Source organism: Ascaphus truei, chromosome 14, assembly GCF_040206685.1.
Source record: "Ascaphus truei isolate aAscTru1 chromosome 14, aAscTru1.hap1, whole genome shotgun sequence".
Lineage (NCBI taxonomy): Eukaryota > Metazoa > Chordata > Amphibia > Anura > Ascaphidae > Ascaphus > Ascaphus truei.
Genome location: NC_134496.1, coordinates 39,852,222 through 39,874,807, shown reverse-complemented (window position 1 = coordinate 39,874,807; position 22,586 = coordinate 39,852,222). Strand labels below are relative to the sequence as shown.

General features: G+C 42.7%; 1 protein-coding gene across 1 annotated transcript; it reads left to right on the top strand.

Moving 5' to 3' along the window:
- Nucleotides 1-6,059: 6,059 nt before the first annotated feature.
- LOC142466000 (retinoic acid receptor responder protein 1-like) lies at nucleotides 6,060-19,558 on the top strand. Its single transcript, XM_075570573.1, has 6 exons — nucleotides 6,060-6,457; nucleotides 14,926-14,988; nucleotides 16,026-16,206; nucleotides 16,950-17,086; nucleotides 18,164-18,226; nucleotides 18,349-19,558. Exons 1-6 carry the CDS (start codon nucleotides 6,239-6,241, stop codon nucleotides 18,490-18,492), a joined length of 807 nt encoding a protein of 268 aa, XP_075426688.1. The 5' UTR covers nucleotides 6,060-6,238; the 3' UTR covers nucleotides 18,493-19,558.
- The last annotated feature ends 3,028 nt before the right edge of the window (nucleotides 19,559-22,586 follow it).

Genomic DNA, 22,586 nt, shown 5'->3' with positions numbered 1-22,586 from the left:
CGAAGATTCGGTTTGGGGGTTCACTAAATGGCTGTCAGCGCAGCAGAAAAGGACCAAAGACGCAAAGTTCTGTGGGGAAGATCATGTGACCAGGCAGTCACTAGATACAATTGGTGCACTGCTAGAGAGAGGGCAGGGCTCAAAAGGGGTGTGCCAGAGCCTGTTCCAGAAGAGGAAGGGGATGCGACTTTGTAAAAGGTTTCTATAGAAAATAAAAATGCTTGTTACATTATAATACATTAAAAATGTCATTCAGAGTTGTTGTGTTTTAAATAAATGATACAAGTATTTTCTCATAGTATGGAACTGATTTAAAAAAAAAAACACGCATGTAGGATATTGCTTGGTTTGCAGCTTTAAGGAATAAAATGTCATAATACTATCCGCACACAGCTGTGCACGGGGAGTACTAGGATGTAATGTTCTTTTAGTGCAGGTGAGTGTGCTGTTAGACTGCACAGAGAAGACATGAGGAACATTAACACAAAAGAATACGCAAGAAAGGAAGGGAAGCTTTGTAACATGCTGCAAGTGAGCTAATGAAAAACACATTACATTACTTGTTAATACGATGCTGATGTGATCATATCGGATCTCCTCCCCACACTTATCAATACGGCACCCCCAGATTGTTCTGCGGCATTGTCACGGTGCGTTTACCGGAAGGCATTTAGAAAATATTTGACTTTCTCTGCAGGCCCGGGCTTTTATAGTGGGATCAGTTATTCCAGTCATATCCCGGTGTTTACAAGATTGAAACAAGAGCGTTTTCATAGTTGGCACAGGTCAGAGGTTCCTGCAAAGTGAAAATAACTGAGGGGCGTATTTTATATCGGCCTAAGGGGCCAATCAGGCTGTTTTCCAACTAAGTCCCCCATCAACTTCGATGGGGAATTTCGGCCCTAAACAGCCGGACCAGGCGCTTCAGCAGATATAGAATAAAGACTCTAAGTGCTCGATATTACTGTATAATGAAATAAGTATAATTTCACATGCAATCTTATGAACGGGTTTGTGCAAAACACTCAATTAAACTATTATTGCTCATTATGTGTTCTGGATGCATTTGAACCATTTGTCGGGCAAAATGGAACAAGCTTTGGTCACACCTCGTTAATTCTTAATCCAATCACAGTCTCCTCTTGGATTAGTGGCTATGTGGCAGATATTATGAATTGTCCAGACTTACTGTAATAAGGCAGCAATAATGCAATTAAAAATGTCCTTTTGTTACCCAAAATTTTGATAATTAAGAGGATGGTAATACAATGTACGTAAGATTACTGCCTTATTAACACTGGAACGCAGTGTCTGCACATTCCTGATCTCCCTTATGTGCAACACGGACACCAAAATGACCAATTCAGGCTAAGCAACTCACCGCTACCTGTAGACTCTTCTCTGTCCCATGAACTTCCCGTGTATATATGCAGCGTTTCCTTGCGGAAATGTCAACCTCCATAGCCCCAAATCAGTGAGATTTGGAGATTCTTAGCCAAAATGTGGTATGTTAATGGAAATGTACCTACTTCTGTGAATGAGACTGTTGAAATCTATGGGAGCACAGTTGCCAGATATCAGGGAGAGCCGACATTGATGGGCAGTGCTTTCATTTAACAGTAGCAAGTAGTGCCAGATAAAGCAGCAATCCTCCCACCCCCAGCTCCCCCCCAAAAAAATCCAGCTAATCTGTGGCCCCCCGACTTCCAGGGACCCCCTCCCACACTTCCCAATGACATTTTAAATTTATTATAATGTAACAAGCATTTTTGTTTCTATAGCAACCATTTACAAAGTCACATCCCCTTCCTTTTCTGAAACAGGCTCTCACACACCCCTTTTTGAGCTCCGCCCTCTCTCTAGCAGTGCACCAATTGTATCTAGTGACTGCCTGGTCACAAGATGTTCCCTACAGAACTTTGCATCTTTGGTCCTCTTTTACTGCACTGACAGCCACTTGGTGAACCCCTGAGCTGAATCTTCGCCTATTAACCACAGGATAACGGATCAATCAGCAACTTAGCTAATTTCTTATCATTGTGTGGATTGTATTGATGCACATAGGACTGCTGCTTTAAAGGCACATCACATTACAAAGGCATGGCATTTTATACACTAGTAAAGAGCATGATAACAATCGCACTGAAACCCTTATGTAGGCACCAATCCAGCACAATGCATATCTTGCACGCCTTAGCCATATGGCCTGAGGATGATCAATTGCTTTGCGTGTTCTTCTAATTTAAATGTTTTGAAACAGCTTGGTTTACTGGACCGGTAACTAATGGCACATGGGATTACTGGAACTGAGACGATGCAGCCAAAAAATGTCTTATGTTGCATTAATAGAGGGATGTATATCTTTATTTATATAGCACAATCCAGGTACAAAGTCCTTTAGAATACGTGACATAATATTATAACACAATGGGAATAAGTGCTTCAAACATAAAACAATAGAAAAAGGAGTCCCTGCCCTGAAGAGCTTACAATTTATTAATAAATGTCAGACCCAATTGTATAGATGTAGCAGATGTTATTGCACCTGTTAACGCAAACGCCTTATTACCATATTGAGAAACAACTGTGACACGTGCGTTAATCGTGAAACATGTTTTGTGTACATTATTCTGTGTCAACGTGGGTAATAAAATCTGATGCAGCAGTATATACCAGGGGTTCTCAACTCCAGTGCTCAAGACCCCCCCCAACAGGTCAGGTTTTCAGGATATCTGAGCTTCTGCACAGGTGGCTCAATCAGTCCCTGCTTCAGCACAGGTGGCTCAATCAGTCCCTGCTTCAGGACAAGTGGCTCAATCAGTCCCTGCTTCAGGACAAGTGGCTCAATCAGTCCCTGCATCAGCACAGGTGGCTCAAACAGAGGCTCAGTCTAAGACTGAGACTCTGATTGAGCCACCTGTGCTGAAGCTGGGATATCCATTAAACTTGACCTGTTGGGAGGTGGTGTTGTGAACCCCTGGTACATAGCACGTACAAGGAAGCAGAGAGCTGGTCGTCAGTTAAAAGGCTCAGCGGTCACATTATCTGCCTTGCTAATGATAATGCTGATACTGCATTATCCCGTTTCAATGTAGCAGTTTGATAAGTTTCTTTGCCTAACATTGTATAAACCCTCAAGAGCATTTATCATGGATATGGAGCCCCCCCCCCCCTTGTTTTTTACATGCAGGGGGGCTCCGGAATGAATAGCGTTCATTTCAGGTCTGGGGACCCCCTAATTTCTGGAATTCTTACAGGATGACCGTCGGGGATTGCGGATGACCCGCGTGGCGTAGGACATTTTAATCTCCATTTTGTTTCCCCCTAGAGGAGACATTAGCGGTCCCCTTATTCTCTGTAAATGTCTCAGATTCCAGGGGGGCCCCAGAGCTGAAATGAACGTGGTTTGGCTCTGGAGACCCCCGGCTTCTTATGCATGTAAAAAAAAATGTCAACTACATTTAACCCATCTAAAGCAGCAAAACATATGAAATCTTATGGGGGTTTTTTTATAACCCAGTTGTGTAGTATTAGTGTGTTTTTTATTCATCACTTAATGCCATTTTTAATGAGTATTAAAGCATCTGTTGATTTCTATAGCATGTTTTAGTCCACCACCCAAGCAGTGCAAGATATTTGCAACACTTTCCTGTTTGTGATCATTTGTTGCCAATGTTTCCAGCAGTTGGAGCTGCAAACTGTAACAATAGATAATGTTACCTTAGTAATATCAGGATATATTGTAGCTGCTGAGTTACACTGGCTGAAGGATTGGTTTAAATTGAAAGGCGGCCATTATGTTAGGCACACAATAAAGAATTCTACAGATGTATAACAGGAGCACCAAGCGATTGCCATCTTAGGTAAGAATGTAGTAATTAGACATTGTCACATGCTTTACATATAAAAGAAAAAAGGGGGAAAGGCGTATTGCTCCTTTAACATGCCACTGTTCTCAGTTCACTTTCATCCTAGGTTGGGCTGCCCCTTTAAGAGGCCGCTGTGTAAACCGGAGCATCAGAAATGTGCTGGCCGGATTCCACCCCAGGGGTGGCTGCGAAATGAAAAGCACTATGCTACTAGAAGCACTATAATAATGCATGGTATTATTATTATTATTATTATTATATCCTGTGTACTTTATATATTTGTGGGATTATTTTACAGTCGTATAGGAAACAATCACTAATTTATTAGAATAAACTAATTTGCTGTGATGAATTTTGACTATGAGGCATAGGCCAGCGTGGGTAAAAAAATAAGCATGTTTGGGGTACGTGGCTCAATCTAATAAGAATAACTTCCTGAATCAACGGCTTTGGAGTGAAATACAGGACGCACTAAGACGAACTCGGGGATTCACTTCGCAGCGACGCAGTGTAACCCAGATCCACCGTTATCTGCGGCTGTCCCGATTTGCTGTAAAGCCGGGATGCAATACTGTGTGCGTCAGCGTTAAGCAAATCTCCCCCACAGCGTACATCTAATTGTATCTCTCCTGGCCAAAAAAATGTCTACATGAGCAAATAGTAAAGAAGAGAGTTGTCTCTGGGTAATAGGAAGGTCTTTGAACTGGTAAAGATCGGTTCCTAACCTGTCATTCATTTTAAGTATGTGTTTCCTTTATAATTTGAGATAATGAGGCCCATTGCCTAAATATTAGCGCAGAGTGCTTTTTTTTGTCGCAACTCACGGTACCACATACCTGCAACAGGCTGTGTCTATAGGTGTAAATGTGTGTCTATGGGTGTAATTGTGTGTCTATGGGTGTAATTGTGTGTCTATGGGTGTAATTGTATATAAGCCGAAAACTTCCCAAACAGATGAGTATGAGTATATAGAATAAGGCCCTATGTATTAATCTTATCTTCACCCTGTTCTGGTATGTCTGCGTCAGTCTGTGACAATATGATTGATGGAGCGTGGGAAGAGTTTAGGGCGGAGTTACATTTGCATGTAGGCTAGGGGTGGGAAACTCCAGTCTTCAAGGAGCCACTAATAGGTCAGGTTTTCAGGATATCCCTGCTTCAGCATAAAACACAAACTATATGATTGTGGCACTCCTCTTGGTTATAAAAAATAAACACCCAATGATTTGTGACTAATGTCAAATGTGAATAAATCGTGAAAAGATAGATTATTAATAACAATAAGAAAGCTGTACGTGTGAAATAATAGTGTAGGTTACACCAATATATCAATAAAAAGGAAAATAAAAAATAACAAAAAACAGTGCAGTGATAAAATAGCAGTGATACGGCTGCTCAAAACCTTGATAGAACAGTTTCGTCTACTTGTGGATCTGCTTCAGCAAATGAGAGTGTATATCTGCTTCAGCAATGGAGAGGGTGTTATCAACCCGAGAAAAAAGACAGGAAAACACACAAAAGTGTAACACAGTCTTCACTCAGGGGTTAGGCCGATAAATCAGCATTGGGAACTCCTCACATCTCCCTTAGAGAGAGAATAGCTAGTACAGTACATGCAAAATGTATTTTATAGAATAAAATTAAAAAAAACATCTTAAAGAATGCGCTCTGACATGCTGGCCATTCTTTTAAGCATTTATAGTGTTCAATGAATGGACTACAGTATCTACTGTACAGAGCAGTATATTTAACTGGAGGGGTTAAAATGATGTACATGGGAGGGAGTATCAGATGGAAGCCTAAGGTAGAATGAATGGATGAGTCAGTGGATGATATATGTGCTGGGGGTGGAGGTCAGGGTGAGGGGTGTGTGCTGAGGGTGGAGGTCAGGGTGAGGGGTGTGTGCTGGGGGTGGAGGTCAGGGTGAGGGGTGTGTGCTGGGAAGGACAGGCAGATTTTTAATTAAAAATGCAGCAGCAGATAAGCTGATTTCTGAGAACCTCTGTCGTCATAATTACATAAGAACAAGAAAGAACCCGGGGGGTCTCAAAATAATAATGAACCTATTGAGTAACAGCAAAGAGAGATAAGACTTGTGGGAGGAGAGGGATGTTGGGTGAAGGAAGTGTGGGAGCAGGACAATCACAGCCAGGGGACTTCCCAGTGATGATACCCACCTTCTGAAAGGGGAGGACCCTGCAGCGCAGGCAATATTTATTGTGGAGCAGCTGACCCAAGATCACAGAAGAGACCCAGAGACCTAGAGGGAGTCTTCTCCAACCTCCACTCACAGCAGGTCCACCACTGCTCCTGTCACACAGTGAATCTTGATCTCACACATTACTCCAGAGATAGTCCATAGCTCCACCATGCAGCGGCTCTTCTGCCTCCTTGTTACCCTCCTGCCCCTGTCCATAGAAGCTTTGCCCTTCTCTGTGTCTTCAGGGTCCTGGGCCACCCTCGACATACCTACCTACCAGCGAGCAGCCCGGGAGACTGCCAGGGTCGCTGTCCACTACCTCAACTACTACTCCGGGTCTCCCCACCAGCTGCTGGTCCTGGGAGAGGTCAAGAAGGCGTCAGTGAAGGTAAGTGGCTCATCTGCCCCAGGTCATCAAGAAAGGGATTCAGGGTATCTATCTATATCTATATATATATATCTATATATATATAGATAGATAGATATATATATATATCAATACATTTCCCACAGCACTGAGATCTATACAGACAGTGGGCAGTCAGGGAGAAGCTGGACCAGTCCTGGATATAACTTCTATCCAACACATATCTGCCATATCCATGAAAAACTTAAGCCTGCACAATGTCAGGTTTGTATAATAACACCCTACATCCTAATACATCACAGCTGCTGCAGCAGCAAAGGCATGATTTCTGCACACCTCTGAATGGCCGGGAGCGTTATCCTCCTCCTGGCTTTTTATTCTCATATACAGCTGCTGGCAGTGTATTTGGCTGGCTCTGCATTAAGTTTGTGCCTGTGTTGTGGCTGCTGTTCTCAGGAAACAAATGCCCTATTAGCATAAAAGAAAAATAGCTGCACATAACTGCAGGGCTAGCAGGTTGCCAAGGGAGTCATTGCATAGCTCAGTGGTTTCTATAACAATCAATCAATTGATTTTCCTGTTGGAAGCACAAACACTGTTTGACCAAACTGCATGCTTAACCCCCCCCCCCCCCCCCCCCCAAAAAAAAAAAAAAAATTTGCATAAGAATGAACATCTCTTTAACAAGTGTGTGCTTAAAATAAAGGCACGAAACGAAGATGCTTTTTAAAGAAATTTTATTTAACATAAAAACCTCTGGCCAAAGTTACGTAATATATCAGGAGCGGCTAACTTCCGTCCTCAAGGGCCACCAACAGGTCAGGTTTTCAAGATCTCCCTGCTTCAGCACAGGTGGTTCAATCAGTCCCTGGTGCGGCACAGGTGGCTCAATCAGAGGCTCAATTGACTGAGCCACCTGTGCTGAAGCAGGGATATCCTAAAAACCTGAACTGTTGGTGGCCCGGAGCTGGCCACCCCTGTAATATATGAACGTTGCATTATACGCAGTAATGCCATCAATACGCGATAATGTTTTTTTTGGTCTACGAAGAGTCATTAACCCCATCTCCTGCGACACATAGGCTGTGCTTAGCCCCTTTTTGGTAGCGGAGGGGTTAACATATGTGGAGAGTCAGACTGCTTGAGAATCAGACTACGTGATTAAACCATTCACTGCTGTACTACCAAGGGCAAATAGAGGGGGCCAGTAGTTTCCATAGGGCTCCAAGTTAAAGGTCAGTTACATTGTTATTTGCTTGACCGGGTTGGGACCCAATGCAATTTTTTTTATTTTATTTTTATCTTGACCCTGATTTACATGCCTGACAATAATTAAAACCGGGGTGGCTCACACCAGTCCTCAAGGACCACCAACAGGCCAGGTTTTCAGGATATCCCCGTTTCAGCACAGGTGGCCCAATCAGTGTGCTGAAGCGGGGGTATCCGGAAAACCTGGCCTGTTTGGTGGCTCTTGAGGACTGGAGTTGGCCGCCCACGAATTGCAATATCTTGCTTTTACAGCCACTTCTTCCTTCCCTGAGCCCAGCAACCATTTCCAAAACCCGTGAAAGGGTTAACAGCGATGTTCTCCATGGAATTCTAGTCACATTCATTATTTTGAAAACATTTAAGTATTTGTCTCTCTCTGACTTTTCTGTCAGATCATGTGCAGCTGACCTCTCTCTGGCAGCAAAATGTTTAAAGAAGAGAAGACAAAAGAGGCTCTGTCACTGCACAAATCCCTGAGATAAATATTATTAAAGACTGAGGGAAAATGCCCCCCCCCCCTATTCTAATGAACGACTGGGGGTTGCTGTAGCAGTCACTGGTGGCGCAATAACGTTGCTACAACCTTTAGCAAGACATGGGGGGGTCTGAGAGTTACCAATGCAATCGGGTCCCCCCAAGTAAACCGATGCTCATCTCACTCTGTCTTCGACTGAGCCACTGAGTGAGCCACCTGTGCTGAAGCAGGGATATCCTGCAACCCTGACCTGGTGGTGGCCCTTGAGGACTGGAGTTACCCACCCCTGCACTATGCTTATCACATTAACCCCTGGAGTCCTGGTGTAGCCTGACACAGAACATATTACAGAAGTGAGGGTATGTAGACTAAGCAGCCTGGATCTGCCGTGAGACAGCTTCTGGAGCTTGAAGACGCCTTTTACTGCCCGTTCAAGTCAACAGGCTCTGACGTTTCTTCCCGCGCCAGAAGCTGTCTTATAGCAGAAGACTGCTTAGTAAACATGGGCCTAAATCTGAAGGCAGGTGCTGTATACTGCGCATATGTCGAAGAGCATGAGGTATTTGTAAATTGGGCTTGAATGCAGAAGAGAATGGTCCTTCCAAACAGGGAGGCATGTGTTTTATTCTATAAAAAGTTTTGTAAACGGGAAACTGATGGCACTGTTTAAAAAAACCCGAAACAGCAGTGATAAACAAGTCTGGGCTGTAATATGAAGACATATTTATTTATTATTAATCCAGATTTCCGACTATTAGATTGTTCTAGTCTTCGTGTGGACAAAGAGGTGGCCTTGAATGAAAGGCAATGGATTCTGCAGTGGGAAAATACACGGCTTTGTGGACTTAGGGAAGTAACTCAGGAAACAAAACTAGACTGAGCTCCTGAGGGCAGGGACTTATTGAGTCTGTGTGAGGCAATATAGAGACCATTTGGGATCTCTATAAAACTGTATTATTGTTATGAGCCTGCTTACATTTTCCAGTGTCCCTCTTGTAAGTAGGTTAGAGACGAGGTTAATCCTTGGTATATCTGTGGCCATGCCAGATACAATAATGTGCTCTGTTTCCAACCACTATTCCAATTTATTAGACACTGGATAATAAAACAGTTAAGCCCTAAGCGCTTACCTGAAGCATTATCAAGTTACTAATTAAGCTACCATTTAGTTGCTATACTGAACCACAGTATGAAAGGAATGTAGAATGGTTTCTAGAGGGGCAAAACTTCGTAGGAATGAAATCTGGCCTTTGCAGCCCTCTCTAAGAGCACCATGTATATATCTTAAAGCTGCCTTCAATGGGGCTTTTGGGCTAAAAAAAGAATGCCTGAACAGCTATTTCACGTATATGGAATGACTGTAAGGCCCTTATATAACACTCTGTAAAGACACAAACAAATCTGTTTTTACTTATTACCCCTAACAATATATTCTCTGTAAATTCTTCCACTAGTTTTCTAGGTCCAAAAATATGGCTGTAAAATGATTGTTTGAAGTTGCCTTCGGGCCATCGTATTAGCGCTGCTTTATGATTTAGCCTTAGCCCTACGTGACATCAAGTTAGCCAACGCCATCAGCTACTGTACGTACAGGCGGGTTACTCCTCGACATCCCGTACTCAAATATCAGATACTGAATGCCAAAGAGTTGCCACTTGTTGCATACTGTAGCTGCCACCATTAGAACTGAATGGTAACACACAGAACCATTGCTTGCTGCTCACTTATTGCCACTTCAGTGCCACGGAGGACCTGAGTGAATTTACTGCAGAGGGAGGTTTAATCTTGGTGAATAATGTCTTTAAAATAAAAAAAATAATTATCTGACAAGTACAGTATTAGGATTTCCTTAGATTTTGGGGAGTCTCAAAGTTTTCACTCGCCGCACCGACTCTGGGAGATACAGTAAGGGTTAATGTTCATCCTTTTTCTCTCCACCCCAATGGCAGCTTTATTGGATGTATGCGCCCGCGTCTTCTGCCGTAAGCTGCATCCATACAGCCTTCGTCTGTGCAGAGGGGTGCGCGTGTGTGACGTCACACACATGGGTGCGTTTTCAGGACATGGTAGAGGCGCCGTCGGGGGCGTGTCTGTGACGTCACGGCGCTGGTTCGCCCTCATTGGGTGAACCGCTCACGTGACCTGCTCATCACGTCGAGGAAATCCGTTTCAACTGATTCCTCGCGCAACGCGCGCCCCCTCCTGCTGTCGCGCCTGCGCGGTCTATGGGCGCAATCAATGCCTAAGGCTGCGGTCCCAGTCATGACTGTAACACGAGCGCCCAGCGGGGGGGGGGAGGGGCGGCGCGTGCACAGCGCTAACCGCGATCTGAGGGGAGAGAGGGAGCTTGCGATGGGAGGGGGCGTGGTCGGGGATTTGCGGGGGCGTGGCCATCACGTCACGCGGCTGGTTCGCCCTCATTGGGTGAACCGCCGGTGGGGGCGTGGCCACGCCTCCGTCGCAAGGTTTAAACTCAATTTCATTGAGTTGTAAAAAACCTTGCAGTACTGCGCGGCTGCACCTTCAGCGGGAAGGTGACTACTGGGCCCAGCCCCATTGAGGGGCGGTGCTTACACGCACAGCGCACGCCGCGCTGTGGCAGTTACTGGGGCCGCAGCCTTAAGGCAATGTGATCGCGCCACGCGGTCTTCAGCAACATGGACGACAACCATAGAAACCAGCGAGTAGAGCACACGGTTACTAAACATGCCGAAGGATGCATGTAAGGAAACTAAAACAGCGCCTAAATCTCCGTTTACGACGCTTAATTACAACCACGTTCAAATATGATTTTAATAGCTTCATTCAGTGCACGACAGGCTTTGGAACACACTGTCACCCTGTCACCCTGTCCCCCCGTCCCCGAACACTGGCTTTCTACCGATGGCACAGCTCCGGAGAAATGTGGGAGGGAATGGATAAAGTAGGGGGAAAGCCATATTTGGATCTTTGCTTAACCCAGGATTATCTCTGCTAAAGAGATCTGCCCACAGCTTGTGGTTAAAGACTCAGACGGTTATCAGTTTGTCTGTGCGGCCCAGGGTGCAGAGATGATTGGAGGATAGTAACCCTTCAACTTCTGAAAGGGGTCTGCAATACATTGCTGCTATGTGGGATTATCCCTTTTAATGAGCAAGATTTGAGATGTTTTATGTGAACATGGAGCCGAATGTTAGTGGTCAAAGAAGTGAAGATGCTTTCAGAATGATGATGTTGAAGCAGCTGATCTCCATTTTTATTTTGTTTACTTTTAGAGATCTCTTCTGGCTCTTTCCGACGCTGTTTTGCCTTTTAAGATCCAATGCTCCGTTCAGGAGATATAAGCGTTTGAAATAGAGGTTAAAATGAAGCTCTCCCCGGAGCCCAGTGCAATCTATACGTTACTATGGTAACCCCAGAAGCTAGAGATGAAGAAAATTCATAATTTGTTAAACAAAAGTAGGAGGGCCACTTACTGGGGGGGGGGGGAGGACAAACTCTTAAAGCTGCAGTTCAGTCTTTTTTTTTTTTTTTTAATTTTTTTTTTTACTTAAATAGTTTCATGTGGGCAATCTCTAATTACCTAAAGAACTATATAGCTGCAGGTCAATTCGTTCTCCATGTATTGATTGGCAAAATTTGGTGACATCATTAGTGAAGGGATCTGTTTTTCTTCTGCTTCTGTCTCTCAGTGGAAGCTCATGAATATTCATGAGCACTCCTGCACTGACATGTGCTAGAGGGAGGGCAGGGTTGACAAAGGGGTGTGCCAGGGCTTGTGACAGGACATGAAGGGGCAGTGCCTTAGCAAATAGCTGTTAAAATAGAATACAAGAAAATTGGTCTTTCAAAGTTGTTTTTTTAAAAACCGAAAATGCTAAAAGTACTTTTTCTCACTACAGAACTGATTTATTAAAAAAAACACACATGCAGGATATAGACTGAACTGCAGCTTTAAGGGCAGTAACTCATTGAGCCTGGCATGTTCTATCTAGAGTGCTGAGTACAGTGTCAGTGCTATAAAGAAAATATCCATTGCTAAGGACAGCCAGGGGAGGGGTGGGGGGTCCCATTGACTTGGGTTGAACAAACTGTTACACTTTGTCCCTTTGCATTCTTAGTTCTGCTGAAATTCTTCATACTCAAGTAGGGCTAAAGTTCAGTGCTATTTATACACACAACAGATTGAAAACATCAGTGCTCATATAATCCCACGGACACGCCTTATAAAACACGGACACAATAACAGCTACACGTTGTTCTTTAAAGCTGGAATTGTTTGGATTCATTCTAACTACACTTTAGCTAGAGGATGACTACGTTGCCAAGCGTTTCATGCATTTGCTGCACAACTATGATGTTCCCAGGGTTCTTGTTTATAAAGGATACATTGTGTCTCCAGTTGTGATAAATTCCTCCCAACATATACATTAGATACTGTGGACCATGTTCACTAAATGGGTGAATGGGCTGTAAAGTGTCTTATAGCAGGGGTGCTCAACATCAGTCCTCAAGCCCACCCCCTCCTCAATAGGTCAGGTTTTTATGATATCCCTGCTTCAGCACAGGTGGTGCAATCAGAGGCTCAGTCTTTGACTGTGCCTCTGATTGAGCTATCTGTGCTGAAGCTGAGATCCTGAAAACCTGACCCGGGGGGGGGGGGGGAGGTGTTTGAGTTGAGCCCCCCTGTTTTATATGAAAAATATATAAAGACCATTAACAGCTCTAAAGACACATATATATCCCAGCAAAAAGAGAGGGGATAGTACCTATATGAGGTAATATACAAAATATTAGATGGCGTGTTATCAGCAGCCTTCACGTGCAGGGATGTAGAGTAATCAGGAGACAGTGTGTATTAGTGTGGCAGTCCCTATGTATCTCAGTGGAAAGTGCTTGGGGCTTGTTCGAGTGTCTAACAATCCTCCACAGTGTTCTTGATTCTGCCCCCTGTTGTATAGCATAATCTCTGGAATCAGACAGCACAACTATAAACCGCTCTCACTGACGTAGAAATGGAGCAGGGGGTAAGAGAATCTCCCCTGATCCTCGGAAGTAAACATACTACATTTCCCCACGGTTTGTGACTATGAGATTTGAGTGTGGCATATGTCTTTACTGGACTACATTATTTGATATTCGATATTTGCTTTGGGTACCTATTTATGTACCTCTTATAGCATAGCACCACTTAAAGCTGCAGACCAAGCAATATCCTACAGGGGTTTTTTTTTGTTTTGTTTTTCTAATCAGTTTTGTACTATGAGAAAATATTGTAGTGTGTTTTTTATATATATATATATATATATATATATATATATATATATATATATATATATATATATATATATATATATATATATATATATATATATATATATATATTGTATGTATATTGTATGTATTATAATGTAACAAGCCTTTCTTGTTTCTAAAGCAACCATTTACAGTGAGTCCTCGCTTTTCTGACACACAGCGTCCTGCAAACCTGCGTCGAATGCGGGACAGTTGAAAAGCGGGACCCATGTTAACCGGTGGCGGTTTCCGTCGGATGCGCGAAAACCGTGGCGGATAATGAGTTTTATTTTTTACTGCATTATGCGCCGTCAGGAAACTTATCCGACGGACAGCGAAACGTCAGAAAACGAGGACTACCTGTACAAAGTCGCACTGACTGCAGAATACTCCTCTGCAGTCATTTAGTGAACCCCCGGGCCGAATCTTCGCCAATCGATCACATTCGATCGCCAACTTCGCTAATCACTTGTCATTGTGTGGATTGTTCTGATGCGTATATTAAAGTGGGGGAATAAATAAACGGCAGCTTGAACGGCTGCTTTGATAAATACGGCCCCACATTTGATTTTTATACATTCACTAAACCTGTCATCAATTCCCCAGCTGCCCTAATTAACTGAAGGCGGCGCGCTTCCACCAATAGCTAAAAACACCAGGGAAAAGGCGTTTTAAACTCGCAAGAACCACAGAAAAGTCGTGAGCCAGTATATAAAAATGTAATCTTTACTCGTACACAATTCCCGCGTGTGAACGACCTCGGGCTCCACGTTACCATACATCAGAGGTCGGGGGGACTTCTGGAAACACACTGTTTTATATATATAATAGGCTGGATAATCTTCTTCAGTGATGGCGCTAAGCCAGCCGCTGGGCTCTGCTTCTGCTCATCAGACACTTCCTGCTGTGGTTGTTGCTGGTGTAATCCTTACAAATAGTTCTTATCTTGGATTGTAGTGGATGCAACATGCTGCATTCGTAACAAATCCGTTATATTTCCAAACTCTACGGCTAATATTTAAAGGTGCAGTCTCCGCCTTGGACTGAAATGAACCAATAGCGGTGATATGTTTTAAGGGGTTAAATCTGGGTGAATGTCCATGCCACTGCACCCCATCTTTTTATTGGTTTTCTGACAGTGTGTGCTGTGCGAAGGGCTGCAGAAACACACGCTCCCCCATTGAAAGGAAACTATTTCCATTTACAAAGAGACCAAAAGCAAAATATATTTGGCCATACGCAGGAATACATTTGTTTAAATAATTATATTATTAAATTGTTTGTAAAATTATTTTTTTTTGTTTTTTTTTATGATTAAAGTTGAGCTCTCCATTAATAAACAGGCACAATAAAGGGGTGATTAAAGCATATCCCCCCCCCTCTCTCCCCTAATATGGCTGTATATTTCTGCCCTGTACATTTCTGCTTTCCCAATAATGTGCATTTTTAATGTTGAACCTTATTTTTACAGTCTGTTCCGGAGATAGGACACAAATACTACATAGAATTTACAACGAACAGCTTCCAAACCAATGTAAGTACATAATTAATCCTAATTCAACATGATGTAATGGTTCCTGGCTGTATTTGTCTGTATATAGCTATACATAATAGCCACATATAACTATCGCAACTAAATTTTGTTTGTTTTATGAAGTCACCAGACGCCTCAAAGGCAGGAGCTAACACAATTAGATTGTAAGCTCTTCAGAACAGGGGCTTGATACCCCCAAAGATTACCTACCTTAATGTAATATGCACTTACTCTTATTATCCCCAGTATTTTGCCTTGTCTGTTATCTCCGCAAAGTGTTGCGTACATGTTTTAGTGCCAAATAAATGACAATACAATAGAACTAACTATAAACTGCTCAAACTTTCTATTGGAATGTGATCAATATAATGGTAATTAATAACTGCATCAAATATAAGTGAGTGTGTAAACTGTATATTGTGTTAACTTTTTATGGGACAACTTAAAACATTTACAGACACAGGTTTCGACATTTAAACAACAAATGAGGAGGGAGATGACGTCTTGCATGATACAGAACACTATCTAAGCATAAAATGTGTCAAAACGGCTTTTAACAATGTATACCCATTAATGTAACCCAAGAAACATGACAAAGGCGATAAGCAACTTATTGTGTCTTGCTCTGTAAAAGCGCAGTTTAATACATAACAATTTTATAGTGACGCATCATTAGGTAAAGATGTGCAAAACTTTTGAAAAATTGCGAACCAGGCGAATTGTGCTTTTTTTTTTTTCCTTTTAAGCTGCGGGAAAAAAAATCAAAACCTTTTCCGAGTTTGCAAGCGACTCGCCAAACATTGAGTCAGTGTGCACGCAGTTTTGCTTAATATGCTAATTTGTGAAATACTGTAAAAATAGCTCGATTAACTTAATGCTGAGACTATAAAAAGGTCACTGATGCCATGTTTCACTCAGACTGCAAACCGTAAGACTAGTATCGTGACAATATCTTTGGGGGGGGGCGCAAACATTTTGTGACTGCATTACACATCTCTAGTGCTTGGATTTCCAAAATGTCTTCCTTTGTCTTGTAGCAAAATGTTGGACTCTGCACTGCCACCGTTTTCTTCCAAGCGGGGAAACCTGGGCCTGCCATAAATGTGAATTGTACAGCCAACGACAACCTGAAGAAGCAGCAGGCTCATGACGATGATTACAACTTCTACCAGAAGATGAAGAAGCAAACCACACCAATAACTGCAAAGGACATTCCAGGTAAGACCTCTGCCCCTGGCTTCGAACATAGAATCTGACGTCATCAACATGATGGCGCACGGCAATTTCTCGCTGTGCACCATCCCGACTCTTGCGCTCGGTCAAGAATGTCTTCCCTCTACCCGTTTTGTATCTAAAGCCCTCTCCCGCCTTAAACCTTTCTCACTGACTGCCCCACACCTCTGGCGTGCCCTTCCCCCTAAATATCCGACTAGCACCCTCTCTATCCACCTTTTAAGACCCACCTCAACACACCTGCTTAAGGAAGCATATGAGTAGCTCCATGGCTGATAATTAACACCTCATACATAAACCTTGGCCCCTTGGCAGATACACTTACCAGAACGCCCTCCTACTGTCTCTGTACGTTCTTCCTACCAACCAATTAGATTGTAAACTCTTCGAAGCCGGGACTCCTTTTCCTAAATGGTATTTATCTGAAGCACTTTTCCCCTTTGTGTTATTTATATTATTTGTTGTTTATTTGTTGTTTATAAGATTGTCACGTGTATTACTGCTGTGAAGCGCCATGCACATTAATGACACTATATAAATAAAGACATACATACAATTCTGGGGCAGGACAAGTTGCACCAAGGTGCTTTAGATCAGATACCTCACGTTTTTGTATGTTCTGTAACGCTATAAAGTTCAGTCATCTTTTCGGTACAGAAACTAACAGGATATTATAGCAACACCTCAATCTGTTTTTGCTCCTCTCCTCCTTTTTTTCCCGCTCTCAGACAGCTTCGGGGCCATTCAATCTGGGTTTGAACCTTTGTGGTACCTGGCTCTTGCGGGAAGCAGCTATGTCATGTGGGAGAAGACCACAGAGAATCGCAATTACAATATGGCACAAATTAAGACTGTAACGCAAGTGGTAAGCAAGTAATAGATAAATAGTAAAAATACACAAGCAAAATGTTAATTCAATATTGCTCATAGTAACTGCATGCTGGGGTAATAGATGCTATATAAAAAGATGTTTTCGTAAAAGGGCTCTCTTTGTTTATAAGATTGTCCGCTTGGAATGTTCTCCTTTCCGCAGCATTTTGTCATTTTTGATGCTCCACTAATTTCCTGAAAGTGAAACGAGCAAATGACACGTTTTTCCACGAAACAAAAAAAACAATCATTATTTAACCCTTAGGATAAATTTGCTGCCGAGAGGTGGAATTCAGCAATAAATAAATAAATCAAGATCAGCGGTTGTGGGGATTTCAGAAAAGAAATCCATTCCTGATGTTGCAATCTCTCAGGCCCAAAATGTATAAGGTGCTTGTAAAAACAAGTGTGCCTCTAAGGCTGTTGGTAACATTAGTCTGTCAGGTTTAATATGTTGGTGCAAGGGTGCTCCAGTCCTCAACCCCACAGGTGGCTCAATCAGTCCCTGCTTCAGCACGTGGCTCAATCGGAGGCTCTGACATGAGCACTGGCGTTTAGCACCGCTGTCTTAGGCCAGGTCCATAGTAGGCGCGCACTCGTGACCAAGTGTGTGGCGTCAAGCGCGCCTGTACTTGAGATCCGTCTCACAATGGGGGGTGTGGCGAGGGCGCGCCCGTGACATCACGTGAGTGGGTCGCCCTCATTGGCTGAACCGCGCACGTGACCCGGCCATCTTTCTCAAGCAGACACACCTGTATGGCGTGGTTGTCACATGAACCCACATTAAAAGAGCAGCTTTGGGCATTGCCAGTTCCCAGGCTGGCATTGGGAGATTTAAAAGTCCATATGTGCTGAACCAGTTAAATGGAGCCACCCTCTCCAAAAAATAACCCCCCTAATTTAGAAACGGTTCCATGTGAAAACCGTCCTTCAGATCTGTGAGCTTAGTTTGTACAACGCACCTTTTTGTGAGACAATCTTCCTGCTCCTGTAGGATCCAATGGCCCCTCCAGCAGCAAGAGGGCGGAAGAAAATAAACCTCACACTAACGACTCTTCCTTTTAATTTCCAGCTTAGAAAGGATGACTTCATCGCTTTTGATTACAACATCCTTCTTCATGAAATTCCAACGCAGGTACAGTACAGAAAACAAATCCTCCTCCAACCAATGAAAGTGTTTTATGAGCTGGGAAGGATTCCCAAGGAAATGAATACTGTTCTCTCTGTTTAAATCGTGTCATTATTTTGTTTTTCCAGAGGATGGTACCGTGCAGCATCCATGTTATCTGGATTCCCGGGAAGCCGCCCAAAGTGGAGTATGAATGCTCTACCGAGTCGGAAGAGACTGGATCCGGCAGCGAGTCAGAGGAAGGGTCGGCTTTCTTGGGGAATTTTAAATAGGTTAATATTTGTTCATGGGAAACCTAGGGGGGAAAAGATTATGGATCTCTGACTTCTGGTCAGCACTGTGGTATAGCTTCTAAATTAGACAAATAGGAGAAGTTACTGCCCCCCTCACCCCCCATGTAGTTGCACTTACTTAACCAGAAGATCGAATGTGCCCTCCAAACCACTGCTGTACACCCAGTACAAGTTACCTGCAATTTATATTACCGCTTGCACAATTGCTACTGTGATTAAAAATATTGTTGCAGAGTTGTTGGACACAATCCATATTGTAAAGCAGACTCTGGAAAGGAAGGCGTTTAATCATTTCATACCTGTTCCTACCAAAGCTGGAAGACATCTTATAGCCTATTTAAGTGGATAGGCCAGGGATGAGCAACTCCAGCCCTCAAGGTCCACCAGCAGGTCAGGTGTTGAGGATATCCCTGCTTCAGCACAGGTGGCTCCAGTCAAAGATTGTGTTGACGCAGGGATATCATTAAAACCTGACCTATTGGTGGCCCATGAGGACACATGGATTAAGCTGTAAGATGTCTTAAGGCATAACACCACCAAATAAATATGCCCTAAAATGTGGTTGGCAGTATTAGAAGCCATTGTAGTCGCCGAGGCCGACTTCATAAAGTGTCAAAATTATTATTACTGTTGCCAACACGTGTTAAAAACATAACTTACATTTCCACTGTGGACTTTTTCTAAAATTGGAACGAATATCATTTCTAGTCCCATTTAAGTTATTCTAGTTGCTTTTTTTTTTTTTTTTGGTATGTATATATAACAGAAATCATGCACATGCAAAGAGAGTATATCAATAGAGACTTGACACATTTTGTCTGGACATAACACTAATGTTTAGAAATACTGCTATTTACTGCACTTTATGGAAGTCTAACCATATACTAGTAACTAGTGTTTATTAAAAATATAATCTATTTTTTCATTCTAACCACTGTAAAATCATTTTTTTTTTGCACAGAATCTGAATTTACTAGTAAACACCTGTCAATTAATTATATATAAAAAAAAAATAAAGTGTCTGTTTTATTTTAATGAAATATAATATGCATTTTTATCTTTTCACAAATATAACTTTTCAGCCAAAGTAGTACAAAAAATGTGTAATCATCATTAAAGGTCAGTTCCATATTCCAGGCCAGATAGAGATAGAGATAGAGATATATATATATATATTAAAGCAATTGGCTAAATTTTATGATTTACTCGCCCTTAACCTTCCAGCACTCGATCAGATTATCGCATCATAACTGATGATAGACCGATCTCCTCTACAACAACAAGCATATACTTTATGTAGCTACTAAGTATTTGTACCTTCTGAAAAGAACTAGGTTTTGCATTTCTCTAGCAGAGCTGTGCACACTTTGACCCAAGTTTGCTAATCGGGCAAAACGTGGCCCACTCACGGTAGAGAAACTTTGCCAAAACAGAACGTTTTGCCAGAGATTCACCGAGCATTTTCTTTCTCCAATCCCTGAAATGTTGTTTTTTTTTGTTTGTTTTTTTGCGGGAGAAATACAGGACCAATTTTTATACAGTATGCAAAAGTATATTCAAGTGATTTTAAATTCTCGTATTTGCCATGTGGCTCAGATCTCTTCACAGGTAACTCCATGTTGCAAAAACCCTGAAAAGCTTTTGTGTACCACGGAAAACCTACATAAAAAAAAATGTTAAATCGGTCATTCTTGTCCAATTTGAAAGTATCAACCACCTACATTTAATGTATTTAACAAGCCCTTTTTCATTCCGTGACGGACGGTCCCTTTTAAGGTTTAAAATAGATCGAAATCACTTGCTGTTTCTTTTTCGGTCATACAGTAATTACAGGTATTATTATTAGCAAGATCAGTTTGAGGCTTTTACCAGGTCAACTCAATCTGACTTTTATTTTTTTACCTTGTCTAACAATGTTACAATCATTACCCACAGACCATGATGGTTCGATGCATGAGTTTAAGTAGTTCAGAATTATACGCCATGTAGGCTCTTGAAGAAATGATGGTGGTCGGAAGACTTCCACCAAAGCAATGACCACTTCTTTAAAACAGACAGGCTGCCTCCACCAGAGCAGACTGCACCGAACATTAGCTGCGTGTGATAAATATCACATGCTGTTTCCTGAACGTGAGCCAGGATTCACTTTTTTTTTTTTGATGAAATACCCGGTTTCTTTGTGTGGTCGCAAACAAAACAAATCTGGTATTCTTGGCAAACTTGAATTCATCCAAAAGTGACTCATCGGAATGTGGGGGGAGAGGCGGCGTGACTATGTGCAAAGACTTATGGGCTGAAAGGGAATGGACATGGCCATTGTTGGCTATTACAGCAGAATGTACCCATTTTAATTCCATAAAAGAAAAAAAGTATAGAAGTTAGAGAGAATGTATTATTGTGCAAACTATTGTAAGAATTAACTTTTATTTTGAGGGCTGTTCTTCGATTAATGAACACGTCACATGATGAGCCTCAATAAAACGGTTCCCTTGTGATGCTCAGCGCTGCAGCTTGAAGGTTCTCGCAATGCAGTAAAAATAAAATAACACCAAAATAAAACTAGTGTTCTGTCTTACATCAGGGGGCTCAACTCCAGCCCTCAAGGCCCCTGCCCCCAACTGGTCAGGTTATCCCAGCTTCAGCACAGGTGACTCAGAGGCTCAGTTGAAGACCGAGCCTCTTGTGCTGAAGCAGGGATATTCTGGAATCCAAACCTGGGGAGGGAGAGATTGAAGACTGGAGTTGAGCACCAGTCTTACATTATGGTACAGTTTCTACAAAACATCCTATACGGTAGAATTGCTGTCTACCTCCATAAGCTAAGGCCTCACTTTACTTTCCGCCTCCTCACCCATGGGTGGGTATAGGCAACTTCCACGGAAAACTTCATATGCTATAAGCCCAGCATCACTACTGATGATCATGGTAATATGCGGTGCTACAAGGGCTGCACTGTATCGTCTTGCAAATGTATTAGTCGCATCTGGCACTTAAAAGGTTTAAAGCTGCAGAGGAAATGGGAAAGAAAAAAAATATATAAGCACAAAAACAATGAGACACTCATCTTGTGAAATCACTGGCAGAGTTCACACTTGTAAAACAGCACACATTTCACAGGCATTTTTCTTGGAGTATGTCATAGGCCAGTTAATAAGTATTCCAAAGGCGTTCAACCCAGCGACTCCACCAAATCAAGAACGCTTGTTGGAAAAAACAGGAAGATGGCACACAGACCGTGTACTTTTAGTATTAAATGCCAACTACTTTTTAAAAACAGACTCAACAAACTGGATAAACCCAATTGTTCTCACTGCTGCCTTCATCTCCAGCCCTACAATTATCTGCAAAGTCCAGATAAACCAAGGTCTGCAATGATCCCTGCAGGCAGTGTGTATGCACTACGGAGTATATAGAGAACTTCTATTTACCCTTTCCATCCCAGAAACCTTACAGCGACTAAGCATTCGGTATCGGCATTAAACGAAAGTCAAGAGCTACGTTAAAGAGGGACTGTAACCAGTGGTCCCTAGAATTTCTTCACTGGCGTGGTTTTGCCCACTGTAGAGGGGGCAAGCTGGAGACGTGCAACATGGTCATATAGCAACACCACACCGATTTCTCATCTTTGCCTTCTAAAACTAAAAGCCATTCCAGCAAGTCCCGCTGCTTTCCATCTGAAATGATGCTAAAAGGTTTGTATTTAGAAAAAAAGCCTATACAAAGATTCATTATTGAGCACACGGTCAGAAGGGAAGCGGTGAACATGAAATTGGATCTGCTCTTATCAAAGGAAACAGAATGTGACGGCAGATAAGAACCACGTATCCCACCCGTTTTCCTATCTGCTGTAAAACCTCACACTGTCTGATCTTCGGCTTTTTCCGTCTTTAGCATCGCCTTATTTTTATCCCAAGCCTGACTGAATTCCCTCACCATTTTAGGTCTGTAATATAGTGCGGGCGCGGGCACTGCGCTGTGCGTGCACATGGCACGCGCGTTTAGTTTGTATGTTGCCAGCAGTGTCGCGCTCGGCTAGGTGGCGTGGCTCTGACGTCACAGCGTTAGGCCGCACT

Bases quoted from the DNA above. Each gene is read 5' to 3' on its own strand.
- LOC142466000 (XM_075570573.1), top strand. From the start codon at position 6,239: ATGCAGCGGCTCTTCTGCCTCCTTGTTACCCTCCTGCCCCTGTCCATA. The intron at 6,458-14,925 runs GTAAGTGGCTCA...TTATTTTTACAG, and splicing joins TCAAGAAGGCGTCAGTGAAG to TCTGTTCCGGAGATAGGACA. The intron at 14,989-16,025 runs GTAAGTACATAA...TTTGTCTTGTAG, and splicing joins CGAACAGCTTCCAAACCAAT to CAAAATGTTGGACTCTGCAC.